This window comes from Fulmarus glacialis, unplaced genomic scaffold (genome assembly GCF_000690835.1).
Source record: "Fulmarus glacialis isolate BGI_N327 unplaced genomic scaffold, ASM69083v1 scaffold43222, whole genome shotgun sequence".
In the NCBI taxonomy this organism is placed as follows: Eukaryota; Metazoa; Chordata; class Aves; order Procellariiformes; family Procellariidae; genus Fulmarus; species Fulmarus glacialis.
In genome coordinates, this window is record NW_009197986.1 from 47,006 (window position 1) to 58,645 (window position 11,640).

An 11,640-nucleotide genomic window follows, 5' to 3' on the forward strand; every position below is an offset into this window, starting at 1 on the left:
TTAGAGTTTGGTGGATCACGTCCTCAGACAGATTGGCTCTTGCTCAAGAACTCACAGGTGTGTCTCTACTACAATCTGAAAGCCTGGGACCATTTTGTACAGTACACATCTCAACTTAAAGCAATTTCATACATCAGATCTCTGGACTACAGTTAAGATTGTCAGTGTGGCAGGGTCAAACTACACAGGGTCAAGCCTCCTTGGGTTCACAAGGACTGCTGCATTCTGTTCCCATCAATGCTAATTGCATTTTGGTCAACAGTGGCCAAACTTCAGCTTCCCATTTTCAGAAGTGCAGGTCTTGGCTCGCTCTATCCCCATTTCCATTAGCAATAATAAGGAAATAAAAATTGGTAAAGATCACTGGGGCTAGTTACAAGGAGATACCCTAGAAGCATACTGAGTAAAGCAGTATGTCCTACCAACAGCTGTATCTTTTATGTGAGTGAACACAGTACTTGGGGAGAGATTCTATAGGTGACAGTGTCTTATCCTTGAACTGAAGCATGTCATCCTGTCTGATCTTGTCACTCAAAATGTCCTTTATTCCATTTCACTGGGACTTGAGAGGCAATGTGCTTGAGCATCGTACCTACTGCAGGAGGGAAGCTGGATCCTAGGGTGAAGCACTGTTGCTCACCTTTGTGCTGTGTTGCATGGTTAGGGTATGAAGACATCTGGAAATCCATGGCTAGCTCATGTTTTAGCATTTTTTTTTTTTTCTGTTAAGTGCTCAGCGGAGAATAATGCTTCATTCTCTCACTGTGTCATTCCATACCTTGATGAGCACTTTAAAATGTAAAAGACATTGTTCAGAGATGACATCTCAGAACTGTGGGATGAATCCTGTCTCCTAAGGATATTACTTGTTCTCTTCACTGATTTGACAGAACACTCCTACACACTGTGAAATAACACTTTACCTCCACAGAATAATAAACAGCAGTTTGAAATATTAACTACTTGGCAAGAAGATCTGAATGGTAAAAGAAACAGTATGACTTCTAGCCCCTTGGCTCAACTGTAGCTTCCCTTCTATTCAATAACTAATATTCATTTCAAATGATAGATGTGTTCTGCAGTGCATAAAATTTACAAAAAAAAGGAATGAAAAGCTATAATTATTAATATCTATTTATATCTGTACAGCTTCAGGTGTTTTTGTCTTTAGCTGTGCTTTTTTCCTCAAGATTATACTAGTGGTATCTAGTATATTGGATCAGGACTACAGTCAGAAAATCAGCCTGATATCAAGTATTTATTTTTAGATTTGAGAGCTGTGAAAGTGTAAAATCTGATTTTCTCTCTTTTTCTTTTTTAGGTTTCATTGATTTCATAGTAGAACCAACATTTTCTCTTCTTACGGACTCAATGGAGAAAATTGTTATGCCTCTTATAGAGGAAGCGTCAAAATCTGAAAGTCCTGCATTTGGGACACCCAGGTATGAATACACTGCTTAGTTATTGAACGAACATAAACTAACATAATAATGTCATTCTCAGAATTATCGCAATTTTAACACTTGGAAAAGTAACAAAAATAGCTGTACAGTATTGCCACCATGTGGTGCTATGTTGTATTTGCAATATGCTATTACTCCATTGACTGTGGACGATCGTGCACATAAAAAGGCAAAAACACAATAACGAGCAGAATACATGCGTGTAAAATATAAAGTAGATTTTCTACAGCATATCTAATGACAATTTTTTTTCCTTTGACTATAATCTTTGCAATAGATTATTGAAGTTCCTAGTTCTCTTATCTTTAGCCATTTTCCGTATAATTTTAATTGACAGTACCAAAAGCCATTCTTTGCTTTCTGACAGACAATGGGCCGTGGAGGTAGTGAAAGTGGTTTCAGGTTTTTTTCTGGTTTTTATTATGCTGTAGGTCACTTTCCTTCTTCACCTTTCTATTTTAGTGTTATTTGATATATACACTTGAGACAAAATTGATTCCACTTACATTCCACTTGAGAGATCTAAATACAGTATAAGTAAGATGCAGGGGGGGGTTGCCCATCAAGCTCTTGATTTTTGCATCGTGATAGAAGTTGTTTATAAAACAAACTAGCTATGACAGACAGTGTTATCTGAGTGACTCCATGCTGAAAGCATCATTCAATAATCAGATGCTGCTTTTACAAATATTGCCTCCGTTACCACATTTTTTTTCATTTTAAACCTGTAATTTGAGCTTTAATTGAGGCTACTAATACGATAACTCTGTAGGGCAATTTTTCATTTGCTGTGCATTAGTTAGATTTTAGTAGCAAAATGATGAACCTAGCTCTTTTCTGATCATGAGTTTACATGTATTTCGGTTACTAGAAATAAGTAGAAGTTACTAGAAGTAGGTATTTATGACAGCATTCTTAGTGTTGAGGGGAACAGTGCTAAACTAAGGCATTATTGATAACAAACTTGTTTACCTACTCACTTCTTCAGAAATTAGTGATTAGCAGCTGCAAATAATTAGTAGCTCCAGGTTTCATTTTCAGTTGATGTTCATGACTGAGTGGTAGATGAACAAAGGCTTATGACCCAGCAAAACTTCCTCATGTGAGGTGGAGGATAAAGGGATTTTTTCTTGGTATGGAATCAAGAGCTACACTTACGAAGAGAGTGGAGAGCCTATAGCATGATACAGAAATGTCTGAGCCAGCAGAGTTGCACAAACACTACTGGCTGGATGCCATGAGTATATGGTGTGACATTCCCTGTGGTGCCTGGAAAACATTAGAATTATAGCCTGTTCTTTCCATTCTATCCCACTGAACATCTCTGGAGCACGTGGAAATTACAGTTAACTCTTCTTGTGCAGTTCTCGCTGATATGTTCACTGCAACTATACTTTCTGATTAATGGAAATCCATTTGTATGCATATTAACATTTGTCTTTGGTACCAATGAGATAAACTATGCAGCATAATTGAGTAAACAAAACCCGGTATGGCATAATTACCTGTACAAGGCCAAAAATAGGTCTGATTTTTTAATCCTAGGAAACGAAGAGAATTCATTCTTTTTTTCCCACCTTTACATGGATCTGCATATTCACATACAAATAATCAATTTGACTTCTACCTTACCTTACATGTAAGGTAGCTACAGTAGCTCTTAAGTGGATTTTAAAGCCACTGTACTAAATCCTGCTTTGACTACACTTGAAGGCATGTACCTTGAAGAGGATTTTCAGCTGAAGCTGAATTTACTTGCCTGTCATATACTTTTGTGTCTTGCTTTTTTCAAATGGGTCAACAAATAACAATCAGATGTCTTTCCTGTGAGCCCCAAAGGTAGCATTCACTGTTCGAAAACATAGCTAAGAAGTTGCTCCAAAATGACTACATAAACATTCTTTCAAGAACTGACTTACAAGTTATGTATTTTCAGCTGTCACATTTTTTTCAAGAATTCCCTGAAAAAGGTCGGTAAGAATCGGTCACAGGTTACAGCTTCATGAGTTGAAGAAATGTTTTATATCTTCATAGAATCATAGAATAGTTTAGACTGGAAGGGACCTTTAAAGGTCATCTAGTCCAACCCCCCTGCCATGGGCAGGGACATCTTCAACTAGATCAGGTTGCTCAGAGCCCTGTCCAACCCGATCTTGAATGGGGATGGGGCATCTACCACCTCTCTGGGCAGCTGTTCAGTGTTTCAGCACCTTCATTGTAAAAAATTTCTTCCTTACATCTAGTCTAAATCTACCCTCTTTTAGTTTAAAACCATTACCCCCTGTCCTGTCGCAACAGGCCCTGCTAAAAAGTTTGTCCCCATCTTTCTTATAAGCCCCCTTTAAGTACTGAAAGACCGCAATAAGGTCTCCCCGAAGCCACCTCTTCTCCAGGCTGAATAACCCCAACTCTCTCAGCCTTTCTTCATAGGAGAGGCGTTCCATCCCTCTGATCATTTTTGTGGCCCTCCTCTGGACCTGCTCCAACAGGTCCATGCCTTAGACACCATCTTAGGCACTCTTTGGTGAAAACTATTATTTCGAGTTAGTGATTGCATGTAGGTCCTAAGGAATTTGATTCAAATTAACTGTTTGTGTATTATTAAAATTGCTTGACTGTGTTAATAATTTAGGGGTTTTTCCCTTCTGTAGCCAAAACAGTTTGGGAACAGTAAGCAATGCTGAAGCACAAAGACGACCCAGTTTTAAAAGTACAAGTGATGGAGGGCCTCACACAGAAAATTCTCTAGCAACTGTAGACCTAACGAGCTTTAAGGACAACTTGATGAAGATCATTCAAGCAAACAAAGAAAGATGGAAAGAATTAGCAGTAGAAGGTATGATATACTAAGGTGGAATGTTTTTATAGGTTACGACCTAAGATCTCCTCTACTTTCGTTTTTTAATTTCCTTCAACCTATAAAAATACATAGTTGTCTTGTATTCATATATTTTATGTCTTAATGTTTGTTTAGATGGTCCTGTTTTGCTCTCCCAGGATGTATAAAGAGATGTAGGTGGTCAGGGGATGAGAGGAAATCTTATGCCTGTACAATAAGGCTCTGTGCTGCTCAGCTTATCTTTAGAGGTCTGGTTTAGAAATGTGCATTCTTGCACATTTAATCATAACTGATACTGACATCTGCTTTAAATGCCAAAATCAACAATTCAAAGTAGTATGTGCTGCCACAATTCTTAAGAAATGTAGAAGTTGTACTTTGCTATTGGAAATGTTACTTGTTCCCCACTGTATGGAACAAAATTCAGTACCGCAGGCTTCTTGGGACTATGCTCTAGGCAATTATTTAAATGACTCAGTGGATCTAAAGATTTGGGCAATCACAGCATGTATTAGACCCAAACAAGGGAAAAAGTGACTCTTCATTTGCCGGTTGATAGTTAATAAAGCCAAACCTGCATCAAGCATCTTAGTTCATAAGCCATACCTGAAAATTGTCTGGGGTTACAGTTATTTGAGTGAAATGATTTGTGATAATTGTTGAACACAATTTATAACCTTGATCCAAGTTAAGTGAATGGCATTTGTTGTTTCCCAGTAAGCACATGGAATATTTCAGTATAGTGTTTCACTGCTGGGCCTGGTCTCGCTGTACGTGACCTGATACTGACTACAGGGAATGGTATCCTGGAACCCAGTGCCAGCCTTGTCTTTCATCCCGTCATCCAAAGCAGCATCTTTTTTCTCAAAGAGGTGTCAGACAAGAAAGAAAAACATGGCTGAACAGTGCTAAAATCTCATTTAGTGCTTAACTGCGAATGAATATTCTTGTTAGGAGAATATTAAGTAAGAACAAGCTTCCATAATCAATTGTGACAATGACTTGAGAGTTAGGTAGAAGGGGCAGCTGAGGAGGAGATTTAACTAATATTGTCTCTTCTTCATGAGCAGCTTCATATGATCGATTGCCTCTTTTGGTATTGTCCAACTAATACTGGCTGGTCGAAAGGACAAAGCTGGTAATTTGCGATGATCAGTAGTAGTAGCAGGCCATCAGGGTGCCCAGGACCACTTAGCTACAGCCTGCAGTAATCAAGCAGCCCTACATGCAAGGTCCTTCAATATAGAAGAATGGAGAACTTGCTATCTGGAAGTTTGCCATTTCCAGTTACAGCTAACTAACCAGTTTGATTTTGGTACATTGTCTTTTTGGTATATTGTTTTGGAGGTGTACAGTGTTATCAAAAACATAATTTCCTCTTCAGTTCCAATGCTTTGTAGTGCTCTATAAATTTAGCCCAGTTTTACTGGGCTGTTGACAGCCATTGAAAACACAAAGCTTCTCACAGCAAGAGATTTAAGAAGTGTTTCTCTATACAGTCAATATTAATGTGAGGCCCAGCAAGATCCAGTTTACACTGGGCATGCTTTCTGCTGTGAAAAACAGAGCTGTTAATGTTCAAGACTCCATGGACTTTGTTGAGATTGTAGTTGTCCATATTCTAGGATGCCCTTCTTTTCTTCCATCAACTTGACTAATTAAGTATGTCTAAGTATTTCCTGGACAGAGTTATGGAATTACAGTAGAATGCACATTAGGAAAACTGATGGGTAAGTGGAAATAGCTGGTGTTGAGGCCAGAGCTTGATGAACAATATCTGCTCTGTGTGTGATTGTGACTGAATCTGTTTTGCAAAACCTCTGTGAGAGCAAGGAAGAGATTTATAGAAAACTGCGGCCATAAAGAGACTACTTGCAGCAACATCTGCAGTTGACTGGAACATGGCATGGAGAACTTCAGGGTGCCTGGTTAGAATCTAGAGTGACCTTGTGAATAGTGCAAATACTTTTAAGTACAGATTTATATTTTGTTAGTACACAGATAGTAATTTTTTTAATAAAAGCTGTGGGGGGATTATATAGGTTTTGTGAAAGTTAAGGTATTTTGCATTTTTTGCAAGCAATGTGTGGGCACTTACTTTCTATGTGGGCACTGAGGGCTGCTGGAAAAGAAGTTTTCACTAAGTGAACATAGCCCTCTATAGAGCACTGAGGTAGCACATAAGTTCCTTGTCACATAATGGGAGAAGGAATGTTCCCCAACTGGTCCAGATCAGCAGTATATCTGCTCTGAAGCTGCACCCTGCAAAGGCTAAAAATGCTTAACCAGACTGTGCAAAATTAGCATCTAGCAAAGAATGAAAAATATTGAAATACATCCCCTTTCCACTTGAAATTCCTTTCAGATTGCACTCAAGTTTGACTAAGCTTGTAAGTGAATAACCTGAGACCCTGAACTTCAGGTAATTTGTTCCGTCCTGTCTGGATCTCCTGTTACCTTCTCTGACTCTATTGCTTGATGAAAAGTCTTTAGGTTGCTCTGAGCATATGTATGAAGTTTTGTTTTATTCATATGTTATGTATTCATAGAAGCATGTACTGAGGGAAGAAATACCAGGGGTAAATCACTGCCAGACGAAAGGAGTTTTGTTATTGCTATCATTATTCCTAGCTGGATAATTTACGACAAAGTGCAGAGCTGAGTGCACTGAGAAGATCACGTGTATGAGGGCAGTACGCCATGACAGTAAGCAGGCTGGCTTCCTGAGCTGACTATGACAAACAGTACTTGTACTGTTAAAAGAACCATCTGCATTCTTGTCAGTGGGCTCCACAAACACTAGACGTTGTTCCCAGATTAATTCGCGGGCTCAGGAGAAGTTGTCTCTATAAAATGTAGTAATACAGATGCACAAGTAACATAGAACGGAAACTAGTGACAATCCGTATGATTTCCTGAGCATGACTTGACCTTGTTCCAGCTTCTCACCTTGTCAGGATAAGGCTACACAGGTAGCACTGGTTGGAAGGCAGTTCAGCCAGAAGTGAGCGAGGGCTGAGGAGGATGGTCTGACTCCTATGCCTAGACAGGCCAGAGCAGGAGACCAAGACACACTGACAGTGCTGTTGACAGGGCAGCTTTCCTGGAGATGTAGCAGGCCCAGCTGCTGGTGCTACCCCTCCCTGAAAAGGTAGTTGCTGCTGAGACTTGACTCAGGGCAAGCAGCTTGTGCAAGGAACAGTGTGCTTTGTTTTGGAAAGGCTGTGTTAGTAAGGAAAGCGGTTATCTACCTAGACAGCTTTCTTAGCAGAAAGACTCTCTTTCTGAGAGCTTTCTTAACAGAAGGCTCACTAAATAAGATGGCTCCATTTTGCTAAAAAGGCCATGTCTTGTATAATTGATGCAGAGGAGCTCAGTGCTCGATAGCCTAAGGGTCCTCAACCTTTCACCACTGGAGAATTAGAGGAATGTTTCTCAGGCCTTTCAGGGAATGCTGCTAACAGGGAATTACCATAATGATCAAACATCTGGGATTCTAATTTGAAAGCCTTGATGTTTAATTAATATTCCAAACCCCTAATCACCAGATAATCTGTCTTTGTTCAACTCAACATAGTGATAAAGAGACCATTCCATCCTGTGCTTTTTTCAACACATAGCGGTGATGGCTGCTGCTATTTGCAATCGTGGCGGTTGTAGCAAATAGACAGTAAAGATGCTCAGATGAGTCTGAGAGGTTGTTTCAGTAGAGAAAATGTTTGCTAAATGGATTTTAAGGTCTGGAAGTTATTGACCTACCGAGAAAGCTGTAAGAAACACACAACTTGTTGGGAAAGATTTAAATATCATGTAAGATCCTTCGTGATGCACTTCTCCTTAGAACATAGAGAAATTGTAACACAATGATTTAATATTTTAAAAATACAATGTTTATTGCTTATGCCTACAATGTTTATTCCTTCATGCTTTTTTTTTTTCTATAAAAATGTTCTAAAGATTTACTAATCAAGTCGGTCAATGGTTGGCAAGCTCAGGTACTCTTAACAGAGTAAAAGAGTATGGACTAGTAATCATGCTTACCATCTGTTCACTAGACGTCATCGTAAGCAAAAAGAGGCACAGACAGACAGCTTAGGACACTCACCGCAGGTTGTATAATAACGTGAAGGAATGCAGCATACAGACCAAGGGTCCAGCTGCCAGTGCAAGGGGCCCATCACCGAAGCATGCCACCGTTGTTCATCTCCAGGATAAAACAACAGCAGTGTTACTTGTTCCCATTTTATGCTTATGTAACTCTTCTGAAGAACTAACTGTTACAGGACCTGACCAAAGGTTGCATTATTTGTATGGAATGTGATCAGTGAGAAACCTTGTCCTCCTCAACACCTTTTGGCAGTGCACTGTGCTGCTCGGCTCGAAGGTGTATGTCTGGGATGACTGACCGCATCGGGATGGGATGAAAAATATGTGAGGCTGAACGACAGTCTTGCACTGTTCTGTGCTTAATTTTGATAGTAAAAATATGAAAAAATGACAACTATTGCATCTTTGGAGTAGAGATCAGCTTTTTTCCCCCCCCCACCCCGTGCAGCAACTTTGAATAACAAATGTCTCTTCTGAAAGACCTCTGCATGGTACCTGCAGGCCCCCCTCAGGCACTTTCAGTCCTGCACACTTCCAGTCACAATAACCACAGGGTTCGGTTCCATTTTGTCTGAAAGATTTTCTCTGCAGACTTACTAATAAGAAGAGAGTAGCAGCTGTTGAAATGCGAAAATCTGAGAGTGATGATCTGATAGCATGTTAATGTGATTTAGCAGCCGCTAGGAAGGGCGGGCTGTGGGAGGACGTGTGTGACAGTCACAGAAACCGACTGACAGTTTGGCACATGAAATCTACTCTAATGGACTGTTTTAATCTGTTGGAGAAAAATAAATTCAGAGGGCTAAAGGAGTCCCATGTAGGACTAGTGACAGTGATTTTAATTGCAGTGCTAAAACGTTTAGGTCATAAGCAGTTTTTGAGCTAATCCAGAAAAGTGTTAAGAACAGTGGGAAAAGGAGAATTTTTCATCATGGTCTGAAGAAGTCCAACGAATGGGTTGCGCTAAGAGTAGCGAGAAACATTCTGTATCGGCAGTAGCTGGTAAATCACAGTCTAAGGAATGATAACTGAACCTGGTAATGGAACCGGTTTTATATGCCCCTGGAGTACACACCAGAGAGCTGGCCCACCTCTGCGCATGACAAACTGCATGACTTAAACCACCTTTTCCCTCTAGTAGGCTCCAAGCAGCATGTCCCTCCCTTGCCCTGTCCCAAAAGTCCCAACGTTCAAGCCCCTGTGCTTACAGCTAAACAGCAAAAGAGAAGTAAAAGGTGGAGGTAGCCACCCTAGGAAACCATAAACTCACAAATTATTTTTAACCAAATCTTTTAGTAGAAAGTTTTGATAGCTAATTAAGCCTTTGCTACTTTCTTTATATGTCGTAATGCTGTGACATCAAGTGCCACTGGATTACGTGGTTTGCAATGGTTTTATATACTCCTATATCTGTGATGAAATTTGTGTGAGGAGTTGAAAGTGGAAGGAATCAATGTCTAGATAACTCTGTGGGTTGCTGCAATGTATTCTTGGGTTTGAAAATGGCAGGTTGGTTGGGAAAAATCATGGTTGTTTGGGAACTCTTGGACATGTCTTTAAACTTACTTGGGAGCCCCAGAGGCACCGGGATCTGTTCTCTCGTTTTCTGCAAAGTTTTGATGCTTATTACTGATCTCTTCCTCTTCTCTTTAAAATGGCTGATGTGAGAACATGTCTTTTAGAAAGGTGCAGTTCCTTCCCATGTTGTCCCGGTTTTGGTCTTTTGTCATTGCTTCGTGGAATTTTGTTTTCCAGTAAAAAAGAAGGCAGACAAGCCTAGAAGTCAAAGTTTGTGGTAGTATACACAGAGAGACCATAACATCCAGCAGCGTTCTTCATTACAGATTCCTCAAATAATTTAATTCTTAGTGAAGATGAACAGCTTTCCTCTCTAATTCAGTAGTTTGTTAATTCTTAATACTTCAATGTCATTATGCCTTTCTGTAAGGGTCAGTTATTGTAGCTTATTTTCAACACAGCCAGTGAAAATAGCAATGTGATTCAGCGGACATTTGCTTTACTGGGGTTTAGCGCTGTGGCAGTCACTGCCATTAGCTGATTCGAGATGTTCTGCTTACACCTGGCTTTTTCCTCTCCACTCTTGTTAAGTCAGTATATGGTCAAGTGGTGCAGTTGCTGGAGACAAAAAGGTATCTTATAAGCCCTGTACTGTGCAGATTATAATAGTTGAATGCTCTGTTTCTTATTACAGAAAGGCCAGGAAAAGGAAGTCGATGGACATACACAGAAGAGAAAGTACCAAAATGTAGAAAAGCTTCCTCATCACTTAGCAGACCATGTCCTGAAAGTGTTGCTACATACACAGGCAGTAACGTAGCTGAGCTGGTGGAAATCAGTATTGTACTTGATAATGCAGACTCACCAGAGCTTCTGCAGCAGCAGCAACTGTGGAGAGCAGAGTCCTACAGCACGGTGCTAGAGACTGAGCCGTGTGACAGGTTTAGTGTTTCGTGGACAGTTTAGTCCTTCATTGGGCTGACAGGAATTCAGTGCTCGCATTCATTCCAGCCAATAAAAAAAAAAGAACTTAAAAGAACTCGCTTCAATTTTCAGTGACTTATTAAGCCAAAAAAAAGGTGACTTAATGAAAGAAGAGTAGTATCTGGAGAAAAGGGGAAAGGAAAGAAGTCACCTTCACTAGTTAATACATTTTCTGTAGATGCAGATGTAGATCCTGTACCAGAATTTTTCAACTATTCTGAAATTTGGCTATTGCCTTATTTCTCCTGCCAGTTTTCCAAACAAAACAATGCATTACAATTATTTTGCCAACAGCCCAGCCTAAACACAAGCGAAGAAAGACGCCACCTCTCCCATGTTTATATATCAAACGCCATCATTGCTTCTCACGAAGGACGGTGATTTAAGGCAGGAGTTCAGAAACGCCGTGGAAGTACAGAAGAGAGGGATAAGGTGGAGTCACCCCTAACAGACCAGTTAGGAGAAGCCATTTGTTTTACAGATGAACTCACACAAATTTTGCTGAATAACACTTGGGTTCTTGTAAAGAAAACAATACCAAACAGTTGAAAATATGTAAACAGGCCTGGCTCCAGGCACTTTTACCAAGTTAAAACAGAGAGAGCAAATCCAGTAGCAATAACAACACATACCCTGAGTTCACTGCACTGCACAACATGCTTCTGTCTGCCTTTATCTGAATGGATATGATAATCCTTAAGCTGTTCAGTGCCTAACTGACCCCCCCCC

At 40.0% G+C, this 11,640-nt stretch overlaps 1 protein-coding gene across 1 annotated transcript in view; it reads left to right on the forward strand.

Annotated features, from left to right (window-relative positions):
* Positions 1-10,893, forward strand: part of PDE1A (phosphodiesterase 1A, calmodulin-dependent) — a 48,120-nt gene extending 37,227 nt beyond the window's left edge. The window contains exons 12-16 of the mRNA XM_009572753.1: positions 1,322-1,442; positions 4,115-4,299; positions 8,260-8,297; positions 9,551-9,650; positions 10,622-10,893. Of these exons, the coding sequence (XP_009571048.1) occupies positions 1,322-1,442; positions 4,115-4,299; positions 8,260-8,297; positions 9,551-9,650; positions 10,622-10,893 (716 nt within the window). The remainder of the gene's footprint in view (positions 1-1,321; positions 1,443-4,114; positions 4,300-8,259; positions 8,298-9,550; positions 9,651-10,621) is intronic.
* The last annotated feature ends 747 nt before the right edge of the window (positions 10,894-11,640 follow it).